Genomic DNA, 27999 nt, shown 5'->3' with positions numbered 1-27999 from the left:
TTTTACAGACTCACGAAATAGTCGATCGTGTGAAGCGACAAGTTGGTGCGTATTACATTATATTTACAAAAAATTACCGTGTAACTTTACACCTTACGATAAATGTTTATTCAGTGACCAGTCAGCAACAATCCATAGTTAGATTTTAAAGACTTTTGTTTTGATGCATGATATTTGATAATCCATTTTAAAGCGATTTAAATCATATTTGAGGATCTTATTTTCTTCGCTTAAATTTGAGCCTTTAATAGAAGACCTTCATTAATTTAAATTTTAGAAATCATATTGCACAGAACTAAGACATGATTATTTAGAATTCACAACAATAAGTATATGTTCGTCCTAATACAATTCTTTTTTCTAGAATTTGTTTTCGAAAATCCATATAATCAAATTGATTTCCTTTTTTTAATATTTAGTATCATTAATATACATATGTAACCGTCGGTATCAGACAATGGAGTCTGTATTTATGTTTTGATATTTTAACTACGATTTATTTTCACATGATATTTATCATACAAACAAACCCAATGTTATAACTAGATTTGATGAAATCTAAAGTTTAAAAAGACATGAAATAGCTGAACTGGAAGTACTTTTTTGAATTTTCTGACTTTTTTATTCCGTTGTAAGGTGTAAAGATTATTTGTATTATTTACTGTATGATTATATATATATAAGTCAAATTAAGGCTCGTTAATGTATCATACTGTCTATTTGTTTATTATACATAATATAGACAATCATAGCACATCTACTCATTTGTAGACAATCATAGCACATCTACTCATTTATAGACAATCATAGCACATCTACTCATTTGTAGACAATCATAGCACATCTACTCATTTGTAGACAATCATAGCACATCTACTCATTTGTAGACAATCATAGCACATCTACTCATTTGTAGACAATCATAGCACATCTACTCATTTGTAGACAATCATAATATAAACGTGCATACCACATTTTCTTATTCGTAGACAATCATAATATAGTCTATTGTATCACATCTTCTTGTTTGAGGACAGTCATGATATAGAAGATCATACTACATCTTCTTACTTGTAAACAATCATCATATGGACTATCATACTACATCTTCCTATGTGTACTCATTCTAATATAGACGATCATACCACATCTTATTTTTGTACAATTATTTTATACAAACAGCGGCTGTAACCCTATGGCAAAGACATTGTGATCCTCCAGTTACATTGAATTGTAATCCCGGACAGTACATGCATATAATTACAGCATTTTATGGAGATGTTGACTGTTCAACTCCGGGTAAATTTTTTGAGACTAGTGAAGCTAGTTGTGGGAAAATGGTCGATATTAGCTATTGTGAAAAACAGCAAACCTGTGATATACCAAACTTTACCATGTTCGAGCCATCTATGTGTGGGACTGGAGTTAATGTTAGTCTATTTGTGCACCACGATTGCTGTGAGTAAATTTTGTCTTCATTTTATTAACATCAATTCTCTGTAAAAATAGACCAAATATGACAAATTTTGGCCAGATTATTTTTTTTCGATTACTTTTTTTTAAGTTGAAATGGTCCAAACTAACAGTCTAATTAAAAAAAAAATAATAAAAAAAATCTGAATAGTCTGGTTGCCATGGAAACCACGTGACATCATATGTATATATTAGTATAGCAAGGAGAAATGGCTAACATTGTATTTTATGGTGAAAATGGGATAAAGCATATATTTTTTTGTTATTTTCATGGGTATAAGAGAAGAATTCAATCATCTTAACTGCTAACTGACAAATTTTTCGAAAAAAAACAATTATTTGGTACATCAGATGGTCCATGTTAACACAAAAATGTTTGTTTCAGATTTTATATGTTAATGAGATTGCTAATTTTACCATATATCATTCACATCGAAGTGTTAAACTAACTTTACCATATTTTATTCAAATCTTAGTGTAAACCTTACCATATCTCATTCTAATCGGAGTGTCAGCTTAAACATATCTCATTCAAATCGTAGTGTTAACTTTCCCATACCTCATTCAAATCGAAATGGAATTTTAACATATCGCATTAAAATCGGAGTGTTAACTTAAACATATTTCATTCAAATCGGAGTGTTAACTTTACTATATCTCATTCAACTCGAAATGTTAATTTTACCATATCGTATTCAAATCGGATTGTTAACTTTACCATATCTCATTCAAATAGAAGTGTTAACTTTACCATATTTCACTCAAATCGGAGTGTTAATTTTTACCATATCTCATTCAAATCGGAGTGTTTACTTTATTATATCTCATTCAAATCGGAGTGTAAACTTTACCATATCTTATTCAAATCGGAGTGTCAATTTGACCATATCTTATTCAAATCGGAGTGTTAACTTAAACAAATTACATTCAAATAGAAGTGTTAACTTTACCATATCTCATTTAAATGGAGGTGTTAACTAAATTTATTATATCTCATTCAAACGGAGTGCCAGCTTTATCATCACACATCTTAATAAGAGTGGGAAATTTATTATGTCCTGGTCAGATCAAAGTGTAAACTTTTCAAATTTATGTTAGTTTGAATATGTCTTGTTCTATCAGTACTAAAAGGGACATAAGCTGTCAGATTCATGATCCCCGATTTGACTAAAAATCTCGTATATGATTCAATACAAACTGAAATGTATATCCAAATTACAATAAATAAACAATTAACAATGCAGAGACTCCAAAATATATCGCAGCAGTTCACGTGGTTTTTTTTTTTTTTAGTCTAGACGACTTTTAATTAACAGTCGAGATGACTCCGAAGATCTAGACTGCAGGCGGATATATAAGCATTAATATATAAATTGATAGATAGCAACCAAATACAATTAAATATTTTAAGGTCTTTTTAATGTTTATGTTATAAGTAAAAAAAGTAATCATCAATTGTATATATATATTTAGACCCTTCTACAACGAAATTTATTTGACATGCACACGTATAAAAATTGCGGTTTTTATCCAACGCAGTCATAGGTTTGAACGTAGTTTTCAATTAAGACTCGTTTATATTTTTTGTTTGGGCATGTATCATATTTTCCCTCCGGTTTATATGATCCGTTCATCCTATATATTGACTCTTAAAATTCAAGAGTTAATCTAAAAATGAGGGTACTTTCTCTAAAAATGAGGGTGCTTTTTATATGGCCTTCCAAATACCGTTTCGATCCCTAACATCACTGAAGAGACATTTATTGTCGAAATCCGGATATGGTGTACTAAAGAAATATTGACACCGAATGTTTGTGGCACAACATTCTGTCCACAAGTTAACAATTTTTTTTTTTCTGTGACGTATTAAATTTATAATAAGATCCATTTTGTTACAACCTGTGATCAATTTTATTTGGCAATCGCCAATGGCAGTCAGCAGGGTTAAAGAACATCAGTTGTTCGACCTGTTAGTCAAATGCGTTTTGTTTAAATATACTTTTTCACTCTTTTGGTCTTTTGGAAAATGTTGTTTGTGCTGTTTTTAGACCCTTCTACAACGAAATTTATTTGACATGCACACGTATAAAAATTGCGGTTTTTATCCAACGCAGTCATAGGTTTGAACGTAGTTTTCAATTTAGACTCGTATATATATTAAAATTCAAGAGTTAATCTAAAAATGAGGGTACTTTCTCTTAAAATGAGGGTACTTTTTATATGGCCTTCCAAATACCGTTTCGATCCCTAACATCACTGAAGAGACATTTATTGTCGAAATCCGGATATGGTGTACTAAAGAAATATTGACACCGAATGTTTGTGGCACAACATCCTGTCCACAAGTTAACAATTTTTTTTTTTCTGTGACCTTTTAAATTTATATTAGGATCCATTTTGTTACATCTTGTGATCAATTTTATTTGGCAATCGCCAATGGCAGTCAGCAGGGTTAAAGAACATCAGTTGTTCGACCTGTTAGTCAAATGCGTTTTGTTTAAATATACTTTTTCACTCTTAAGGTCTTTTGGAAAATGTTGTTTGTGCTGTTTTTAGACCCTTCTACAACGAAATTTGTTTGACATGCACACGTATAAAAACTGCGGTTTTTATCCAACGCAGTCATAGGTTTGAACGTAGTTTTCAATTTAGACTCGTTTATATTTTTTGTTTGGGCATGTATCATATTTTCCCTCCGGTTGATATGATCCGTTCATCCTATATATTGACTCTTAAAATTCAAGAGTTAATCTAAAAATGAGGGTACTTTCTCTTAAAATGAGGGTACTTTTTATATGGCCTTCCAAATACCGTTTCGATCCCTAACATCACTGAAGAGACATTTATTGTCGAAATCCGGATATGGTGTACTAAAGAAATATTGACACCGAATGTTTGTGGCACAACATCCTGTCCACAAGTTAACAATTTTTTTTTTCTGTGACCTTTTAAATTTATATTAGGATCCATTTTGTTACATCTTGTGATCAATTTTATTTGGCAATCGCCAATGGCAGTCAGCAGGGTTAAAGAACATCAGTTGTTCGACCTGTTAGTCAAATGCGTTTTGTTTAAATATACTTTTTCACTCTTAAGGTCTTTTGGAAAATGTTGTTTGTGCTGTTTTTAGACCCTTCTACAACGAAATTTGTTTGACATGCACACGTATAAAAACTGCGGTTTTTATCCAACGCAGTCATAGGTTTGAACGTAGTTTTCAATTTAGACTCGTTTATATTTTTTGTTTGGGCATGTATCATATTTTCCCTCCGGTTGATATGATCCGTTCATCCTATATATTGACTCTTAAAATTCAAGAGTTAATCTAAAAATGAGGGTACTTTCTCTTAAAATGAGGGTACTTTTTATATGGCCTTCCAAATACCGTTTCGATCCCTAACATCACTGAAGAGACATTTATTGTCGAAATCCGGATATGGTGTACTAAAGAAATATTGACACCGAATGTTTGTGGCACAACATCCTGTCCACAAGTTAACAATTTTTTTTTTTCTGTGACCTTTTAAATTTATATTAGGATCCATTTTGTTACATCTTGTGATCAATTTTATTTGGCAATCGCCAATGGCAGTCAGCAGGGTTAAAGAACATCAGTTGTTCGACCTGTTAGTCAAATGCGTTTTGTTTAAATATACTTTTTCACTCTTAAGGTCTTTTGGAAAATGTTGTTTGTGCTGTTTTTAGACCCTTCTACAACGAAATTTGTTTGACATGCACACGTATAAAAACTGCGGTTTTTATCCAACGCAGTCATAGGTTTGAACGTAGTTTTCAATTTAGACTCGTTTATATTTTTTGTTTGGGCATGTATCATATTTTCCCTCCGGTTGATATGATCCGTTCATCCTATATATTGACTCTTAAAATTCAAGAGTTAATCTAAAAATGAGGGTACTTTCTCTTAAAATGAGGGTACTTTTTATATGGCCTTCCAAATACCGTTTCGATCCCTAACATCACTGAAGAGACATTTATTGTCGAAATCCGGATATGGTGTACTAAAGAAATATTGACACCGAATGTTTGTGGCACAACATCCTGTCCACAAGTTAACAATTTTTTTTTTTCTGTGACCTTTTAAATTTATATTAGGATCCATTTTGTTACATCTTGTGATCAATTTTATTTGGCAATCGCCAATGGCAGTCAGCAGGGTTAAAGAACATCAGTTGTTCGACCTGTTAGTCAAATGCGTTTTGTTTAAATATACTTTTTCACTCTTAAGGTCTTTTGGAAAATGTTGTTTGTGCTGTTTTTAGACCCTTCTACAACGAAATTTGTTTGACATGCACACGTATAAAAACTGCGGTTTTTATCCAACGCAGTCATAGGTTTGAACGTAGTTTTCAATTTAGACTCGTTTATATTTTTTGTTTGCGCATGTATCATATTTTCCCTCCGGTTGATATGATCCGTTCATCCTATATATTGACTCTTAAAATTCAAGAGTTAATCTAAAAATGAGGGTACTTTCTCTTAAAATGAGGGTACTTTTTATATGGCCTTCCAAATACCGTTTCGATCCCTAACATCACTGAAGAGACATTTATTGTCGAAATCCGGATATGGTGTACTAAAGAAATATTGACACCGAATGTTTGTGGCACAACATCCTGTCCATAAGTTAACAATTTTTTTTTTTTTTTTTTCTGTGACCTTTTAAATTTATATTAGGATCCATTTTGTTACATCTTGTGATCAATTTTATTTGGCAATCGCCAATGGCAGTCAGCAGGGTTAAAGAACATCAGTTGTTCGACCTGTTAGTCAAATGCGTTTTGTTTAAATATACTTTTTCACTCTTAAGGTCTTTTGGAAAATGTTGTTTGTGCTGTTTTTAGACCCTTCTACAACGAAATTTGTTTGACATGCACACGTATAAAAACTGCGGTTTTTATCCAACGCAGTCATAGGTTTGAACGTAGTTTTCAATTTAGACTCGTTTATATTTTTTGTTTGGGCATGTATCATATTTTCCCTCCGGTTGATATGATCCGTTCATCCTATATATTGACTCTTAAAATTCAAGAGTTAATCTAAAAATGAGGGTACTTTCTCTTAAAATGAGGGTACTTTTTATATGGCCTTCCAAATACCGTTTCGATCCCTAACATCACTGAAGAGACATTTATTGTCGAAATCCGGATATGGTGTACTAAAGAAATATTGACACCGAATGTTTGTGGCACAACATCCTGTCCACAAGTTAACAATTTTTTTTTCTGTGACCTTTTAAATTTATATTAGGATCCATTTTGTTACATCTTGTGATCAATTTTATTTGGCAATCGCCAATGGCAGTCAGCAGGGTTAAAGAACATCAGTTGTTCGACCTGTTAGTCAAATGCGTTTTGTTTAAATATACTTTTTCACTCTTAAGGTCTTTTGGAAAATGTTGTTTGTGCTGTTTTTAGACCCTTCTACAACGAAATTTGTTTGACATGCACACGTATAAAAACTGCGGTTTTTATCCAACGCAGTCATAGGTTTGAACGTAGTTTTCAATTTAGACTCGTTTATATTTTTTGTTTGGGCATGTATCATATTTTCCCTCCGGTTGATATGATCCGTTCATCCTATATATTGACTCTTAAAATTCAAGAGTTAATCTAAAAATGAGGGTACTTTCTCTTAAAATGAGGGTACTTTTTATATGGCCTTCCAAATACCGTTTCGATCCCTAACATCACTGAAGAGACATTTATTGTCGAAATCCGGATATGGTGTACTAAAGAAATATTGACACCGAATGTTTGTGGCACAACATCCTGTCCACAAGTTAACAATTTTTTTTTTTTCTGTGACCTTTTAAATTTATATTAGGATCCATTTTGTTACATCTTGTGATCAATTTTATTTGGCAATCGCCAATGGCAGTCAGCAGGGTTAAAGAACATCAGTTGTTCGACCTGTTAGTCAAATGCGTTTTGTTTAAATATACTTTTTCACTCTTAAGGTCTTTTGGAAAATGTTGTTTGTGCTGTTTTTAGACCCTTCTACAACGAAATTTGTTTGACATGCACACGTATAAAAACTGCGGTTTTTATCCAACGCAGTCATAGGTTTGAACGTAGTTTTCAATTTAGACTCGTTTATATTTTTTGTTTGGGCATGTATCATATTTTCCCTCCGGTTGATATGATCCGTTCATCCTATATATTGACTCTTAAAATTCAAGAGTTAATCTAAAAATGAGGGTACTTTCTCTTAAAATGAGGGTACTTTTTATATGGCCTTCCAAATACCGTTTCGATCCCTAACATCACTGAAGAGACATTTATTGTCGAAATCCGGATATGGTGTACTAAAGAAATATTGACACCGAATGTTTGTGGCACAACATCCTGTCCACAAGTTAACAATTTTTTTTTTCTGTGACGTATTAAATTTATAATAAGATCCATTTTGTTACAACCTGTGATCAATTTTATTTGGCAATCGCCAATGGCAGTCAGCAGGGTTAAAGAACATCAGTTGTTCGACCTGTTAGTCAAATGCGTTTTGTTTAAATATACTTTTTCACTCTTTTGGTCTTTTGGAAAATGTTGTTTGTGCTGTTTTCAGACCCTTCTACAACGAAATTTATTTGACATGCACACGTATAAAAATTGCGGTTTTTATCCAACGCAGTCATAGGTTTGAACGTAGTTTTCAATTTAGACTCGTATATATATTAAAATTCAAGAGTTAATCTAAAAATGAGGGTACTTTCTCTTAAAATGAGGGTACTTTTTATATGGCCTTCCAAATACCGTTTCGATCCCTAACATCACTGAAGAGACATTTATTGTCGAAATCCGGATATGGTGTACTAAAGAAATATTGACACCGAATGTTTGTGGCACAACATCCTGTCCACAAGTTAACAATTTTTTTTTTTCTGTGACCTTTTAAATTTATATTAGGATCCAATTTGTTACATCTTGTGATCAATTTTATTTGGCAATCGCCAATGGCAGTCAGCAGGGTTAAAGAACATCAGTTGTTCGACCTGTTAGTCAAATGCGTTTTGTTTAAATATACTTTTTCACTCTTAAGGTCTTTTGGAAAATGTTGTTTGTGCTGTTTTTAGACCCTTCTACAACGAAATTTGTTTGACATGCACACGTATAAAAACTGCGGTTTTTATCCAACGCAGTCATAGGTTTGAACGTAGTTTTCAATTTAGACTCGTTTATATTTTTTGTTTGGGCATGTATCATATTTTCCCTCCGGTTGATATGATCCGTTCATCCTATATATTGACTCTTAAAATTCAAGAGTTAATCTAAAAATGAGGGTACTTTCTCTTAAAATGAGGGTACTTTTTATATGGCCTTCCAAATACCGTTTCGATCCCTAACATCACTGAAGAGACATTTATTGTCGAAATCCGGATATGGTGTACTAAAGAAATATTGACACCGAATGTTTGTGGCACAACATCCTGTCCACAAGTTAACAATTTTTTTTTTTCTGTGACCTTTTAAATTTATATTAGGATCCATTTTGTTACATCTTGTGATCAATTTTATTTGGCAATCGCCAATGGCAGTCAGCAGGGTTAAAGAACATCAGTTGTTCGACCTGTTAGTCAAATGCGTTTTGTTTAAATATACTTTTTCACTCTTAAGGTCTTTTGGAAAATGTTGTTTGTGCTGTTTTTAGACCCTTCTACAACGAAATTTGTTTGACATGCACACGTATAAAAACTGCGGTTTTTATCCAACGCAGTCATAGGTTTGAACGTAGTTTTCAATTTAGACTCGTTTATATTTTTTGTTTGGGCATGTATCATATTTTCCCTCCGGTTGATATGATCCGTTCATCCTATATATTGACTCTTAAAATTCAAGAGTTAATCTAAAAATGAGGGTACTTTCTCTTAAAATGAGGGTACTTTTTATATGGCCTTCCAAATACCGTTTCGATCCCTAACATCACTGAAGAGACATTTATTGTCGAAATCCGGATATGGTGTACTAAAGAAATATTGACACCGAATGTTTGTGGCACAACATCCTGTCCACAAGTTAACAATTTTTTTTTTTCTGTGACCTTTTAAATTTATATTAGGATCCATTTTGTTACATCTTGTGATCAATTTTATTTGGCAATCGCCAATGGCAGTCAGCAGGGTTAAAGAACATCAGTTGTTCGACCTGTTAGTCAAATGCGTTTTGTTTAAATATACTTTTTCACTCTTAAGGTCTTTTGGAAAATGTTGTTTGTGCTGTTTTTAGACCCTTCTACAACGAAATTTGTTTGACATGCACACGTATAAAAACTGCGGTTTTTATCCAACGCAGTCATAGGTTTGAACGTAGTTTTCAATTTAGACTCGTTTATATTTTTTGTTTGGGCATGTATCATATTTTCCCTCCGGTTGATATGATCCGTTCATCCTATATATTGACTCTTAAAATTCAAGAGTTAATCTAAAAATGAGGGTACTTTCTCTTAAAATGAGGGTACTTTTTATATGGCCTTCCAAATACCGTTTCGATCCCTAACATCACTGAAGAGACATTTATTGTCGAAATCCGGATATGGTGTACTAAAGAAATATTGACACCGAATGTTTGTGGCACAACATCCTGTCCACAAGTTAACAATTTTTTTTTTTCTGTGACCTTTTAAATTTATATTAGGATCCATTTTGTTACATCTTGTGATCAATTTTATTTGGCAATCGCCAATGGCAGTCAGCAGGGTTAAAGAACATCAGTTGTTCGACCTGTTAGTCAAATGCGTTTTGTTTAAATATACTTTTTCACTCTTAAGGTCTTTTGGAAAATGTTGTTTGTGCTGTTTTTAGACCCTTCTACAACGAAATTTGTTTGACATGCACACGTATAAAAACTGCGGTTTTTATCCAACGCAGTCATAGGTTTGAACGTAGTTTTCAATTTAGACTCGTTTATATTTTTTGTTTGGGCATGTATCATATTTTCCCTCCGGTTGATATGATCCGTTCATCCTATATATTGACTCTTAAAATTCAAGAGTTAATCTAAAAATGAGGGTACTTTCTCTTAAAATGAGGGTACTTTTTATATGGCCTTCCAAATACCGTTTCGATCCCTAACATCACTGAAGAGACATTTATTGTCGAAATCCGGATATGGTGTACTAAAGAAATATTGACACCGAATGTTTGTGGCACAACATCCTGTCCACAAGTTAACAATTTTTTTTTTTCTGTGACCTTTTAAATTTATATTAGGATCCATTTTGTTACATCTTGTGATCAATTTTATTTGGCAATCGCCAATGGCAGTCAGCAGGGTTAAAGAACATCAGTTGTTCGACCTGTTAGTCAAATGCGTTTTGTTTAAATATACTTTTTCACTCTTAAGGTCTTTTGGAAAATGTTGTTTGTGCTGTTTTTAGACCCTTCTACAACGAAATTTGTTTGACATGCACACGTATAAAAACTGCGGTTTTTATCCAACGCAGTCATAGGTTTGAACGTAGTTTTCAATTTAGACTCGTTTATATTTTTTGTTTGGGCATGTATCATATTTTCCCTCCGGTTGATATGATCCGTTCATCCTATATATTGACTCTTAAAATTCAAGAGTTAATCTAAAAATGAGGGTACTTTCTCTTAAAATGAGGGTACTTTTTATATGGCCTTCCAAATACCGTTTCGATCCCTAACATCACTGAAGAGACATTTATTGTCGAAATCCGGATATGGTGTACTAAAGAAATATTGACACCGAATGTTTGTGGCACAACATCCTGTCCACAAGTTAACAATTTTTTTTTTTCTGTGACCTTTTAAATTTATATTAGGATCCATTTTGTTACATCTTGTGATCAATTTTATTTGGCAATCGCCAATGGCAGTCAGCAGGGTTAAAGAACATCAGTTGTTCGACCTGTTAGTCAAATGCGTTTTGTTTAAATATACTTTTTCACTCTTAAGGTCTTTTGGAAAATGTTGTTTGTGCTGTTTTTAGACCCTTCTACAACGAAATTTGTTTGACATGCACACGTATAAAAACTGCGGTTTTTATCCAACGCAGTCATAGGTTTGAACGTAGTTTTCAATTTAGACTCGTTTATATTTTTTGTTTGGGCATGTATCATATTTTCCCTCCGGTTGATATGATCCGTTCATCCTATATATTGACTCTTAAAATTCAAGAGTTAATCTAAAAATGAGGGTACTTTCTCTTAAAATGAGGGTACTTTTTATATGGCCTTCCAAATACCGTTTCGATCCCTAACATCACTGAAGAGACATTTATTGTCGAAATCCGGATATGGTGTACTAAAGAAATATTGACACCGAATGTTTGTGGCACAACATCCTGTCCACAAGTTAACAATTTTTTTTTTCTGTGACCTTTTAAATTTATATTAGGATCCATTTTGTTACATCTTGTGATCAATTTTATTTGGCAATCGCCAATGGCAGTCAGCAGGGTTAAAGAACATCAGTTGTTCGACCTGTTAGTCAAATGCGTTTTGTTTAAATATACTTTTTCACTCTTAAGGTCTTTTGGAAAATGTTGTTTGTGCTGTTTTTAGACCCTTCTACAACGAAATTTGTTTGACATGCACACGTATAAAAACTGCGGTTTTTATCCAACGCAGTCATAGGTTTGAACGTAGTTTTCAATTTAGACTCGTTTATATTTTTTGTTTGGGCATGTATCATATTTTCCCTCCGGTTGATATGATCCGTTCATCCTATATATTGACTCTTAAAATTCAAGAGTTAATCTAAAAATGAGGGTACTTTCTCTTAAAATGAGGGTACTTTTTATATGGCCTTCCAAATACCGTTTCGATCCCTAACATCACTGAAGAGACATTTATTGTCGAAATCCGGATATGGTGTACTAAAGAAATATTGACACCGAATGTTTGTGGCACAACATCCTGTCCATAAGTTAACAATTTTTTTTTTTTTTTTCTGTGACCTTTTAAATTTATATTAGGATCCATTTTGTTACATCTTGTGATCAATTTTATTTGGCAATCGCCAATGGCAGTCAGCAGGGTTAAAGAACATCAGTTGTTCGACCTGTTAGTCAAATGCGTTTTGTTTAAATATACTTTTTCACTCTTAAGGTCTTTTGGAAAATGTTGTTTGTGCTGTTTTTAGACCCTTCTACAACGAAATTTGTTTGACATGCACACGTATAAAAACTGCGGTTTTTATCCAACGCAGTCATAGGTTTGAACGTAGTTTTCAATTTAGACTCGTTTATATTTTTTGTTTGGGCATGTATCATATTTTCCCTCCGGTTGATATGATCCGTTCATCCTATATATTGACTCTTAAAATTCAAGAGTTAATCTAAAAATGAGGGTACTTTCTCTTAAAATGAGGGTACTTTTTATATGGCCTTCCAAATACCGTTTCGATCCCTAACATCACTGAAGAGACATTTATTGTCGAAATCCGGATATGGTGTACTAAAGAAATATTGACACCGAATGTTTGTGGCACAACATCCTGTCCACAAGTTAACAATTTTTTTTTTTCTGTGACCTTTTAAATTTATATTAGGATCCATTTTGTTACATCTTGTGATCAATTTTATTTGGCAATCGCCAATGGCAGTCAGCAGGGTTAAAGAACATCAGTTGTTCGACCTGTTAGTCAAATGCGTTTTGTTTAAATATACTTTTTCACTCTTAAGGTCTTTTGGAAAATGTTGTTTGTGCTGTTTTTAGACCCTTCTACAACGAAATTTGTTTGACATGCACACGTATAAAAACTGCGGTTTTTATCCAACGCAGTCATAGGTTTGAACGTAGTTTTCAATTTAGACTCGTTTATATTTTTTGTTTGGGCATGTATCATATTTTCCCTCCGGTTGATATGATCCGTTCATCCTATATATTGACTCTTAAAATTCAAGAGTTAATCTAAAAATGAGGGTACTTTCTCTTAAAATGAGGGTACTTTTTATATGGCCTTCCAAATACCGTTTCGATCCCTAACATCACTGAAGAGACATTTATTGTCGAAATCCGGATATGGTGTACTAAAGAAATATTGACACCGAATGTTTGTGGCACAACATCCTGTCCACAAGTTAACAATTTTTTTTTTTCTGTGACCTTTTAAATTTATATTAGGATCCATTTTGTTACATCTTGTGATCAATTTTATTTGGCAATCGCCAATGGCAGTCAGCAGGGTTAAAGAACATCAGTTGTTCGACCTGTTAGTCAAATGCGTTTTGTTTAAATATACTTTTTCACTCTTAAGGTCTTTTGGAAAATGTTGTTTGTGCTGTTTTTAGACCCTTCTACAACGAAATTTGTTTGACATGCACACGTATAAAAACTGCGGTTTTTATCCAACGCAGTCATAGGTTTGAACGTAGTTTTCAATTTAGACTCGTTTATATTTTTTGTTTGGGCATGTATCATATTTTCCCTCCGGTTGATATGATCCGTTCATCCTATATATTGACTCTTAAAATTCAAGAGTTAATCTAAAAATGAGGGTACTTTCTCTTAAAATGAGGGTACTTTTTATATGGCCTTCCAAATACCGTTTCGATCCCTAACATCACTGAAGAGACATTTATTGTCGAAATCCGGATATGGTGTACTAAAGAAATATTGACACCGAATGTTTGTGGCACAACATCCTGTCCACAAGTTAACAATTTTGTTTTTCTGTGACGTATTAAATTTATAATAAGATCCATTTTGTTACAACCTGTGATCAATTTTATTTGGCAATCGCCAATGGCAGTCAGCAGGGTTAAAGAACATCAGTTGTTCGACCTGTTAGTCAAATGCGTTTTGTTTAAATATACTTTTTCACTCTTTTGGTCTTTTGGAAAATGTTGTTTGTGCTGTTTTCAGACCCTTCTACAACGAAATTTATTTGACATGCACACGTATAAAAATTGCGGTTTTTATCCAACGCAGTCATAGGTTTGAACGTAGTTTTCAATTTAGACTCGTATATATATTAAAATTCAAGAGTTAATCTAAAAATGAGGGTACTTTCTCTTAAAATGAGGGTACTTTTTATATGGCCTTCCAAATACCGTTTCGATCCCTAACATCACTGAAGAGACATTTATTGTCGAAATCCGGATATGGTGTACTAAAGAAATATTGACACCGAATGTTTGTGGCACAACATCCTGTCCACAAGTTAACAATTTTTTTTTTTCTGTGACCTTTTAAATTTATATTAGGATCCAATTTGTTACATCTTGTGATCAATTTTATTTGGCAATCGCCAATGGCAGTCAGCAGGGTTAAAGAACATCAGTTGTTCGACCTGTTAGTCAAATGCGTTTTGTTTAAATATACTTTTTCACTCTTAAGGTCTTTTGGAAAATGTTGTTTGTGCTGTTTTTAGACCCTTCTACAACGAAATTTGTTTGACATGCACACGTATAAAAACTGCGGTTTTTATCCAACGCAGTCATAGGTTTGAACGTAGTTTTCAATTTAGACTCGTTTATATTTTTTGTTTGGGCATGTATCATATTTTCCCTCCGGTTGATATGATCCGTTCATCCTATATATTGACTCTTAAAATTCAAGAGTTAATCTAAAAATGAGGGTACTTTCTCTTAAAATGAGGGTACTTTTTATATGGCCTTCCAAATACCGTTTCGATCCCTAACATCACTGAAGAGACATTTATTGTCGAAATCCGGATATGGTGTACTAAAGAAATATTGACACCGAATGTTTGTGGCACAACATCCTGTCCACAAGTTAACAATTTTTTTTTTCTGTGACCTTTTAAATTTATATTAGGATCCATTTTGTTACATCTTGTGATCAATTTTATTTGGCAATCGCCAATGGCAGTCAGCAGGGTTAAAGAACATCAGTTGTTCGACCTGTTAGTCAAATGCGTTTTGTTTAAATATACTTTTTCACTCTTTTGGTCTTTTGGAAAATGTTGTTTGTGCTGTTTTTAGACCCTTCTACAACGAAATTTATTTGACATGCACACGTATAAAAATTGCGGTTTTTATCCAACGCAATCATAGGTTTGAACGTAGTTTTCAATTTAGACTCGTTTATATTTTTTTGTTTGGGCATGTATCATGTTTTCCCTCCGGTTTATATGATCCGTTCATCCTATATATTGTCTCTTAAAATTCAAGAGTCAATCTTAAATTGAGAGTAAATTATATGGCCTTCCAAATACCGTTTCGATCCCTAACATCACTGAAGAGACATATATTGTCGAAATCTAGATCTGGTGTACTAAAGAAATATTGACACCGAATGATTGTGGCAATACATCGTAGCCACAAGTTAACATTTTTTTTTCTGTGACGTATTAAATTTATATTCAGATCCAGTTAGTTATTACATCTTGTGATCAATTTTATTTGGCAATCGTCAATGGCAGTCAGCAGGGTTAAAGAACATCAGTTGTTCGACCTGTTAGTCAAATGTGTTTTGTTTAAATATACTTTTTCACTTTTTTTGGTCTTTTGGAAAATGTTGTTCGTGCTGTTTTTAGACCCTTCTATAACGAAATTTGTTTGACATGCACACGTATAAAAATTGCGGTTTTTATCCAACGCAATCATAGGTTTGAACGTAGTTTTCAATTTAGACTCGTTTATATTTTTTTGTTTGGGCATGTATCATGTTTTCCCTCCGGTTTATATGATCCGTTCATCCTATATATTGTCTCTTAAAATTCAAGAGTCAATCTTAAATTGAGAGTAAATTATATGGCCTTCCAAATACCGTTTCGATCCCTAACATCACTGAAGAGACATATATTGTCGAAATCTAGATCTGGTGCACTAAAGAAATATTGACACCGAATGATTGTGGCAATACATCGTAGCCACAAGTTAACATTTTTTTTTCTGTGACGTATTAAATTTATATTCAGATCCAGTTAGTTATTACATCTTGTGATCAATTTTATTTGGCAATCGTCAATGGCAGTCAGCAGGGTTAAAGAACATCAGTTGTTCGACCTGTTAGTCAAATGCGTTTTGTTTAAATATACTTTTTCACTTTTTTGGTCTTTTGGAAAATGTTGTTCGTGCTGTTTTTAGACCCTTCTATAACGAAATTTGTTTGACATGCACACGTATAAAAATTGCGGTTTTTATCCAACGCAATCATAGGTTTGAACGTAGTTTTCAATTTAGACTCGTTTATATTTTTTTGTTTGGGCATGTATCATGTTTTCCCTCCGGTTTATATGATCCGTTCATCCTATATATTGACTCTTAAAATTCAAGAGTCAATCTTAAATTGAGAGTAAATTATATGGCCTTCCAAATACCGTTTCGATCCCTAACATCACTGAAGAGACATATATTGTCGAAATCTAGATCTGGTGTACTAAAGAAATATTGACACCGAATGATTGTGGCAATACATCGTAGCCACAAGTTAACATTTTTTTTTCTGTGACGTATTAAATTTATATTCAGATCCAGTTAGTTACATTCTAAGATTCTTTCCCTTTAATAGCTGAACGAGCCTCGTACATACTTTGCCCATTTTCATCAAAAGGGATACATTGAATATCACATGAATACGGATTCACTTTAGGTCAACATTAGAATTTCCTTCTCTAGGTGACCTTTATTTGATGGACACAATTAAAACAAATGGTACATGCAAGTCTTACCAGTTAATAAAAGCAACCGAGCATATGGCTCTGTCTTCAAAATCGACAGTAATTTTTAAATAAGTATAGTTTCGTGAAGCCCTAAACACCGTCTACACCGTATCAATTGAAATTAAAAAAAAATATAGTTTAAACCCTTACTTTTTTCATACGTAAATGTATATGCACTGTTATTATTTAAAGAGTCGTGCTTTTCGATTTCAGTTTTTAAAAGTTCAAAAGGGTAGTTCAACTAGAACGCTTATAGTACCAAGTTTAGTAACTAAAGGATGTCTCATGCAAGAAAAAAAAGGTATATGGGGTACAAATCACAACAAATGCACAGCAACAACAAACAAGGGGGTTATTTCGCGAGTGTAAAATTTCTCGATTTTCATTGAATAACGTATACAAATATTTTTTGCTGTTATTATTTTAACTGATTCAAAACTTTTACCAATACCTTTGCATGTGCCGTTTTAAATAGGCGGAATTTATTTTGGGGATTTTTTTTCTATCCGCGAAAATAAGCGAACATGTGCACCCCTCGAAAATAACCCGCTATACAGTACCTTTTAAACACTGTTATCTCTGCTTATAAAAAATATAAAAGCATTTAACACTAACTGAGAACGTACAGTTTGACATTTTCTTTGTTTTAGTAACACCAGTTCTAGAAATTCTAGGTAAGTGTTTCATACTGCAACACAATAATACATTTAATTAAGCTTTAAGGGACATCTGTTTTCAATAACACAAATCAGAATTTAAATCTCGCTAAAACTCTTGAAATTTTGTTTTCAATCCTATGAAAGGACAACATAGCAGTAAGCATTTCTCATTCCTTTATGTATATATCTTACAGGATTCATGTTAAGAAAGCATAATGTCACAATAGAAATTATGTAGAAATAGTGTTCAATAGATTTAGGTAATAGCGTTACCTCATGCAATTTGATTTATATAGGATTCTTCTTTCTAACCTTTTTTTCTAAATTACAAGTTCCATTATTTGTACTTGTTTGAAATCTCATTTAGTAAAAAGTCTGTTGACACTAATTTAACAAGGAAAGATAGAACAAGAAGGCAGTAAGGTTTATATTGTACATTTATACTGATTTTGTCTAGTCCAAATGTTGAGTTTATAAATACCTATATGTTTTGTACATGTTTCCCTATTATAAGGATCACCGGGACCTCAAGGTATGCCAGGCATGAAAGGGTTGCTAGGTGATGAAGTAAAAGGATCAATAGGAGATAAGGGAAACACAGGAATAGTCGGCGCTGAAGGTATGTAAACAACCTGGTTCTCGGCGGTGAAGGTATGTAAACATCCTGGTTCTATTACTCTTACTAGTATTCCTTGTATTTTGGGCGCTGAAGGTATGTAAAAATCCATGTTCTATTACTCTTACTAGTATTTCTTGTATTTTGGGCGCTGAAGGTATGTAAACATCCTGGTTCTATTACTCTTACTAGTATTCCTTGTATTTTGGGCGCTGAAGGTATGTAAAAATCCTGGTTCTATTACTCTTACTAGTATTTCTCGTATTTTGGGCGCTGAAGGTATGTAAACATCCTGGTTCTATAACTCTTATTCCTTGTATTTTGGGCGCTGAGGTATGTAAAAATCCTGGTTCTACTACTCTTATTCCTTGTATTTTGGGCGCTGAAGGTATGTAAACATCCTGGTTCTATAACTCTTATTCCTTGTATTTTGGGCGCTGAAGGTACGTAAAAATCCTGGTTCTACTACTCTTATTCCTTGTATTTTGGGCGCTGAAGGTATGTAAACATCCTGGTTCTATAACTCTTATTCCTTGTATTTTGGGCGCTGAAGGTATGTAAACACCCTGGTTCTCGGCGCTGAAGGTATGTAAACATCCTGGTTCTTGGCGCTGAAGGTATGTAAACATCCTGGTTCTATAACTCTTATTCCTTGTACTTTGGGCACTGAAGATATATAAACATCCTGGTTCTATTACTCTTATTCCTAGTAATTTTTATCCTAGTTCTTGGCGCCGAAGGTATGTAAACATCTGGGTTATATTACTTGCATTTTTACACGATATACATATGATATATTCCTTATACACAACTGACCAAAAACGAAAAGCATGAAAAGTATAATTCCTACCAAACTAGCTCAAATTAAAAGTGTTTTTTTTATAAAAACTTAATCCTATATTAGTCTGTGAATTGATTGTGAAATATTGATTTCGTCAAATCCTTGAATTTTGAAAATCTCGTATTAGTTTACAAGTTCAAAAGGTGTTGAAATTGTTGTATTTATCATTAATAGTTTTAGTTTTTTAAGCTCTACAAAAACTTACACAAATATATACACATTTGGTTTGTTAAATGATGTTATATTTTACTAAATTCCAATACAGGACTGTTAATTTAAATTTCACTCTTTGAATTATATATTTTTAGTATAGATTTCGAACCTCTAACTTCTCGGTGGGATATTGTCACCCATAGAGTGTGACTGATCATGAGATATATATGACCTTATGGTCTAACAAAACGCATACAACTATAAATTTGTAGCTTCTCCTACAGGCAATTGTGTCAGATATAACATTTACTATATATCTTTACATTAAGCACAAGGTACTTTACTCGCATTTTGGAAAAATGTCACCAGGTCGCGAAATTCCGTTATATTTCGATTTTTTAGTTGTCAACAGTTATCAAAGGTACCAGGATTATAAGTTAGTATGCTAGACGCGCGTTTCGTCTACATAAGACTCATCAGTGACGCTAATATCAAAATATTTATAAAGCTAAACAAATACAAAGTTGAAGAGCATTGAGGATACAAAATTCCAAAAAGTTGTGCCAAATACGGCTAAGGTAATCTACGTCTGGGATTAGAAAATTCTTAGTTTTTCGTAAAATTCAAAGTTTTGTATACAGGAAATTTATAAAAATGGCCACATTTTTGATATTCATGTCAACACCGAAATGTTGACTACTGGGCTGGTGATACACTCGGAGACGAAACATCCATCAGCAGTGGCATCGACCCAGTGTTGTATCTTGTTAAACTGTAAATCTCAGTTGACATATCTTCACAATGGTGTATAGTACGCATACCTTTGCTATCGGAATCATCCGTAGATGGCCTACCAATGCATGAAAACCGTAATTATTTCGTCTACTCGATTGAAAAATAAACGCATGTTTTTTATTACTTTTTGGCTCATTTTTCAAAGTCCATATATCACTTAAACATAATTCTATCTTTATGGAAAATCTTTTGATCATAATTTAGTGCATAGAAGTAGTAGCATAATTTGTATAAAGCTAACATTGCCTGCTATCTGGAACATATGTGTAATTACTATTGGTACACCACAATGTTTTTTTTTTTTTTTATAAAATATTGCTTTAAAAAAAAACCATGTAGCTACTAGTGTCATATAGTTTGCTTCGTTTAACTAAAACTGGTTTTATAAATTAGTTTTGAGTTGAACGATAAATAAACTGTTCTCAGTTATAGACAAATTTCTTTTTTGTTGCATGAATAAGAAATAATCGAAGAATTTTAAAGTATCAAACTTTCTCGGATAACAGTAACTGAATATGTCCGTTCGTTTGAGATTTTGTCATGTTGCACCTCAAATATTCATACATTTTTGATGTTTGGATAGATAATCCCTCCAAAATATGTATTCCAGAAAACCTCTTTGGACACAATTTGTTGAGTGCAATTATAATTTACATTTCTTTTAAGGAATAAAAGGAACAGACGGTTTGCCGGGTCCAAAAGGCAATACAGGTGATCGAGGTATGAAAGGATTGCCAGGAACTAGAGTGGGTATACCTGGTACTAACGGCACAAATGGACAAAAGGGTTTTATAGGAAACAAAGGATTGCAAGGTTATAAGGGAATGCAAAACACTGGACAAAAAGGACACAAAGGAAAGAAGGGATACAAAGGACAGAAAGGAAATCAAGGTTACAAGGGACGGAAAGGAGAAAAAGGATTCAAAGGATTGACAGGACACAAAGGGTACAAGGGACAAAAAGGCTATCAAGGTGAAAAGGGTGAGAAAGGATTAAAAGGCAAAAAGGGAGAGAAAGGTCTGAAAGGATACAAAGGAGAAAAAGGATATAAAGGCTACAAAGGGAAAAAAGGATTCAAAGGGTTCAAAGGACATAAGGGTTCAAAAGGACACAAAGGAATGAAAGGAAACAAAGGAATCAAGGGACACAAAGGATACAAAGGTTATAAAGGTAAAAAAGGAGTCAACGGTTACAAAGGTCTGAAAGGAAATGACGGGTATAAAGGACTGAAAGGTAACAAAGGATTTAAAGGAATAAAAGGATCAGAGGGACACAAGGGCAAGAAAGGTCACAAAGGTTACAAAGGACAGAAAGGATATAAAGGTGGAAAAGGTACCAAAGGAGATGAAGGCATTAAGGGATATAAAGGATATAAAGGGGGAAAAGGAAGCAACGGTCATAAAGGAAATAAAGGACTAAAAGGTTTTAAAGGACAAAAAGGATTCAAAGGATATAAAGGACAGAAAGGATTTAAGGGAATCAAAGGAAAGAAAGGAAAGAAAGGCTATGCAGGTCAAAAAGGTACAAAAGGACAAAAAGGATATATTGGAAGCAAAGGAGTGAAGGGATACAAAGGATTCAAAGGACAAAGGGGATACAAAGGTAGCAAAGGAGGAAAAGGTTATAAGGGTATCAAAGGTGATAAGGGATACAAAGGAAATAAAGGTATAAAAGGATTAAAAGGATACATTGGAAAGAAAGGAACTAAGGGGGTTAAAGGACAGAAGGGATACAAGGGCATAAAAGGAAAAAAAGGTAATAAAGGCTTTAAGGGACATAAGGGTTATAAGGGATTTCTGGGACAAAAGGGGAGCAAAGGCTTTAATGGAAACAAAGGATACCAAGGTCAAAAAGGAGAAAAGGGGTATAAGGGGCTAACAGGACAGAAAGGATACAAAGGTTATAAAGGACAGAAAGGCAATAAAGGTAATAAAGGCGTGAAAGGTTATAAAGGTTATAAAGGACAAAAAGGAAATAAAGGTTATAAGGGTAAAAAGGGAAATAAAGGATACAAAGGAAGGAAGGGACTTAAAGGTTATAAAGGACAAACGGGTTTCAAAGGTTACAAAGGAAAGAAAGGTAAAAAGGGATACAACGGACGAAAAGGCAACAAGGGATACAAGGGAATGAAAGGATACAAAGGAAGTAAAGGAATTCAAGGGTATAAAGGAACAAAAGGACTAAAAGGTTATGAAGGTGAAAAAGGACAAAAAGGATATAAAGGTTATAAGGGAATAAAGGGAGAGAAAGGTTTCGAAGGACAAAAAGGATTCAAAGGATATAAAGGAACCAAAGGACATAAAGGTATCAAAGGACAAAAAGGGTATAAGGGAAACAAAGGAATAAAAGGATATAAAGGAATGAATGGACAAAAAGGATATAAAGGACTAAAGGGACAGAAAGGATATAAAGGCGGAAAAGGTACTAAGGGATATAAAGGCAACAAAGGACTACAGGGATACAAAGGATCCAAAGGACAAAAAGGTACTAAAGGATTTAAAGGACTGAAAGGTTATAATGGTAACAAAGGACAGAAGGGATATAAAGGAAGCAAGGGAGATAAGGGTTACAAGGGTTACAAAGGTCAGAAAGGAAACAAAGAAATGAAAGGTCAGAAAGGTTACAAAGGTCAGAAAGGATACAAAGGCTTTAAAGGATACAAAGGTCTAAAAGGAACCATGGGTAATAAGGGAACAAAAGGATACAAAGGTTTTAAGGGAGAAAAGGGTTACAAAGGGAACAAAGGAGAAAAGGGATACAGAGGAAACAAAGGAATGAAGGGATACAAAGGTTACAAAGGACAAAAGGGAATTAAAGGTTACAAAGGAGAAAAAGGTTACAAAGGTTTCAAGGGTCAGAAAGGATATAAAGGTACCAAAGGCACAAAAGGTTATAAGGGTTATAAGGGACAAAAAGGATACAAAGGAAACAAAGGACAGAAAGGATCTAAAGGTTTCAAAGGACAGAAAGGACATAAAGGTCACAAAGGAATCAAAGGATACAAAGGAAGCAAAGGACTAAAAGGATATAAAGGACAAAAAGGAATCAAAGGATACAAAGGACTAACAGGTAGCAAAGGTTTTAAAGGACAAAAAGGAAATAAAGGGTACAAAGGAATTAAGGGATTAAAAGGTTTTAGAGGTCAAAAGGGATATAAAGGTAACAAAGGTCAAAAAGGATATAAGGGTTATAAAGGAGTGAAAGGCAGTAAGGGATATAAAGGACAAAAAGGATACAAAGGATTTAATGGGAGAAAAGGTGAAAAGGGTGATAAAGGGACCAAAGGATATAAAGGTTTCAAAGGCATGAAAGGAAATAAAGGATATAAAGGTTCTAATGGACAGAAAGGTTACAAGGGAAATAAAGGATACATGGGCGATAAAGGTTACAAAGGACAAAAAGGAATAAAGGGATTGAAAGGATTTAAGGGAGATTTCGGGAAAAAAGGATTTAAGGCAGTCAAAGCAGATAAAGGCCCTAGTGGTTCTATTGGAATAAATGGTGTTCGAGGACTGATGGGTAAATATTACATACTAAAATCATCATTTATTAGCTTTAAGGGACAATAATGCTTTAATAATGTACTTTTTAAAATAGTGTTTTAATTATAGTTTTTGATTCACACAGATAAGATTTGGCAATGAGACAATTCTCCATCAAGTCACCATATGTAATAGTAAAGCGTTATCAGCCAAATTACGGTCTTTAACACGGAGCTTTTGACTCAGACCAAAAGCTATAAAGGGAAACAAAACAAAAAAGATTAGTGTAAAACCATTCAAACGGGAATCTATATATATTTCAAAACGAGAAATACGTATGAACCAAATCAACAAACGACAACAATCGAACATCAGGTGCTTAACTTAGGACAGGTGAAAACAATTGCAACGGGTTAATACTTTTTAAAAGGTAACAACCTTCACCTGTACCTTAAACAAGAAGTTTAATATCACTTCTAACTAATTTTCTACAACTTATTACAGGTGATCGGGGTGATAAAGGATTTAGAGGCGATAAAGGATTGGTAAAGTTTACAATTTTTTTATTACTTATCTTATAGTATTGTACAATCGAATAAGCTTTAACATGCTTTTAACGACACCACCACACAGAGAAGGAGACTGCTATAAAACCAAATTCAATCTTATCAGATGAGTTAAAATACTTGAAATGTAATGAAAAAAATGATAGCAAAAAGACAAAACTCCGCGCAAAATTAGAAACAGAATTGAAAAAAAAAGTTAGAACGAAAGGAACACAACTGTCATATTTTTGACTTGATACAGGCATTTCCTTATGTAGAAAAACCTGATTTTTACTGATAATATTGGCAAACATTTGCTTAGCTCACAAACTTCAAAGCTAGCTAACAGGAAACTGAATATTCTTATCAGATTGATTTCTACTGATTAAATTATTTCTCTTATTACACTGAAGAGATTTTTGTCTTCAGGATTGTCGGTAATTTCACTTTGATTTTTATTTTATGCTGTAGATGATATTTAGTCTCGCTAAATATAAAATTGAAACGAAAAAAAAAACGACCATCTATTTTTGGGATTGCTGCATTGCTTATGTTTAGTCTTTGTTTTCTAGTTGACGAAGTCTCAAAACGAGTTAATTAAGGATATAACGTTAAGATAAATTGTACTTTTTGTTTACATACATTGTCACTTTAGTCTTTAATATTGCAATACTCTATCTATCTTGTTATTACACGTGGCTATATTAAATTACACGTTTCTGATGATGTTGATACACACCAGAAGTTCGAGATCTATTGTACCTCGTATAATTCATTTTGATTTGATGGTCTTAGATCTGTTGTTATATCAGTCTCTTGCAGTATCTCATTTGCTTCTCACAAAAGAAATGTGGTATTGTTCATAGATATGTACGTCTTTCAGAGCTGGACATGTTGACAAGAGGTTTTTTGTAACCTAATTTTCTTCTATTTGTTTTGTTGTCGCTTTTTGTATTGTCTGATTAATTTGATTGTTAGCCAGTTTTTACAGCGAACAGTTATACGGGATATTATAGTTTATATTTAACTATAAGTCAGTGATTGCAGAGATGTAAATATTCATACACGAACATTATCTTAACATTATTATCAGTATTTATACTAGTTTGTTTAAGAAGAGGTGATATTGCTATATGTATTTAATGAAATTTCAAATGGTCTTTGTTTTAGTCATTATGTTGTCTCCCAATTTTCGACTTAAAGTTTTCATTGCAAACTTAGTAATTTTTCAATTTTGTTAGGCAAACAATAGAAACTTGCAAATTAACTCATGATAGATACTAGGACTAAATTTTGTTTATACGCCAGACGCGCGTTTCGTCTACAAGAACGTGTTAAGACTGGTCAAATGTGTAAGTTGCCTTTTGATATCAGATGTTTTAATGGATTTGTTACTTACAAGTAAAATAACAAAATTACCGAACTCTAAAGAAAGTTCGAAATGGAACGTCCCTAAGCAAATGACAAAATCAAAAGCTCAAACACATCAAACCAATGGATAACAACTGTCATATTCCTGAATTGTTACAGGCTTTTTCTTATGTAGAAAATTGTGGATAAAACCTGGTTTATTACTAACTAAATTTCTATCATCCTGAATAACAGTCGTATACACATTTGAAGGTTAACATTTTCATTTTCAACTGAATTCAAATTTATCAAAAATATCTCCATCGTCTATAAACGTATAATTACGATGTGTACGACAGTTAACCGGTATAGCTTTCATGAGGTACGGTGAATAGACTAGTTTGGGAAGTAAAACACATACAAAAGAAACAAGGAAGACGTGATAGATCAATTATTTAAGTCAATTTTGTCCGAAGGGCTGGCAGAACACACCTTAGAATTTATATCTATATCTTGTGAAATGACGAATTATCATAATGTAAATTCTGTCGCAATTGATATAAATCCACCAGCAGTGACACGTATCTGTAAGTTGTTTTATGAACTGTTAAGACATATATCAACTCGTAAATGATGCATTTCTTTTTGAATTATGAGTATACTACCCTTGTCATTAGTTTGTTTAAATAACAAATCCTCTCGACTCGAAGTTTCACCAATTGTAATTGAAAGAATTTGGTTGAAAATATGTCTGTCCTTCAGTTTCTTATATAGTTTGTCAATTGCATGTTTGTTTCAAGTACGACACATCAACATCCAAATGAGCACGTTGGATGCATTAACTACAATTTAGTTAGGTATAATCAGACGAAATGGTGCAATTTTGGTACAAAACATACTTTGTGGTCACTTTTTATTTTTTATAACGCACGAAAAACGTATGCATGCATTATTAGTGACTTTAAACTGTAGAGATCATCGAATAAAAAATAACCAGAAAGCAGAAGAACAACAGTTTATGATGTTCTTTATCTCAAAGTCAAAGTTGGGCATTTGAAATAACCAAATTAGAACATGTTTTAGTGAAACAGCAGGTATTTTATCTCAACTGCTGTTTTTTTTTATTGAAAACAAAAGAAACAAACAAAACATGCGTTTAATTTTTTTTGCAGAAAGCTTGAGGACAATAGACAGCAATAGACATTAGTTATAGTTTGTATATAGTAGGTAAAGTATTATATATATTGCTTGCATCAAGATATACTTGTTTTGATTATATGACACGCATTAATTTAATCATTCGGCCATTTCAAAAAGTTTTAACATTACAAATTAGTGAGTCTTTAACTATTAGTTTCGTGCATTTTATATGATATAAGCATACATTAATAAATCGATGATGTCGTATACGTATATCAAAACTAATATCCACTTTGAACACATATCTTTGAAAGATTTCTATTTGCTTGGACATGTGTGTGATCTCGTGGAACCAAAAAATGATAACTACGTAAGTGAAATGATGAATAAGACTTGTCAAAAAAGCAGAATTCAAAATTACTGAAAATTCTGCATGAAAGTACACACTGATTCTTTGTCAGAAATTCTTATGAAACAGAAAAAAGGAAAACATTCAAAGATAAAAAAAAATGTATGTATTATCTTGTGCATTAAGAGATGATTATTTAGTTCTCTGTATTTAACTGGGCGCTTTCAAAATCAAATTAAAGAAGAACACTTTCTATGAACAAGAATTTGAACCAAAGTCATTCCCTTAAACTTCTATATTTTGGTAACATTTTATAAGTGCCTGTGATCATGGCCAAATTTCGAGAGAAAAAATAACACACGAACTACATATATTTTCAAAGTTATGTTTCCGGATTATGTAAATCGAACGATCCGAAAATTTTAAAGGTGTGCCACATTAAGCAGAGGTACAAAGTTTAGAATTTTGCTACAAAATCAACGAATATTATTTTTGGTTATCAGACTAGTAAATAAGATAATGAATTCACTTTTGATTTTTATAGATATGATCGGCCTATAAGCACAACTTCTCTAATATCAACCGTATTGACGATGTAAAGAACACAGACATGGTCATACAACTATACTTCAACTTCAAAATGGAGCACATTAACAGCTGAATTAACATCCGAAAAAGATAACAATTTCACGTCAATTATATTTCTACATACTGTTACATATAACAAACAATTATTAAAAAAAAATCTATTATATGGTACTGAGCAGGATTTTGTTAAGTAGTAATAATAGTTAACGATTTGTTTTCTAATCTACACTATTGTTGATAACATGGGTGAAATAATTAAACAAATTCTATATCACACTTTACTGCTTTTAGCGAAAAATAAACTTAGACGGATGGATTGTGTTTTTAATGTAATCTCAGGTTTAGTAACCTGATGTCTTTAATCGTCTTATTTTGCCATCTTAACCCTCGGCTATGTG

General features: G+C 33.0%; 1 protein-coding gene across 1 annotated transcript; it reads left to right on the top strand.

Annotated features, from left to right (window-relative positions):
• Nucleotides 1-11: 11 nt before the first annotated feature.
• LOC134691205 (collagen alpha-1(IV) chain-like) lies at nt 12-27999 on the top strand. Its single transcript, XM_063551537.1, has 8 exons — nt 12-45; nt 1183-1458; nt 17734-17757; nt 18257-18361; nt 20814-23666; nt 24134-24174; nt 26697-26747; nt 27558-27999. Exons 2-7 carry the CDS (start codon nt 1251-1253, stop codon nt 26703-26705), a joined length of 3240 nt encoding a protein of 1079 aa, XP_063407607.1. The 5' UTR covers nt 12-45; nt 1183-1250; the 3' UTR covers nt 26706-26747; nt 27558-27999.

This window comes from Mytilus trossulus, chromosome 11 (assembly GCF_036588685.1).
Source record: "Mytilus trossulus isolate FHL-02 chromosome 11, PNRI_Mtr1.1.1.hap1, whole genome shotgun sequence".
NCBI classification, from domain to species: Eukaryota; Metazoa; Mollusca; class Bivalvia; order Mytilida; family Mytilidae; genus Mytilus; species Mytilus trossulus.
Note: the sequence above shows the minus strand (reverse complement) of the source record. Positions and strands in the feature narration are given on the sequence as shown.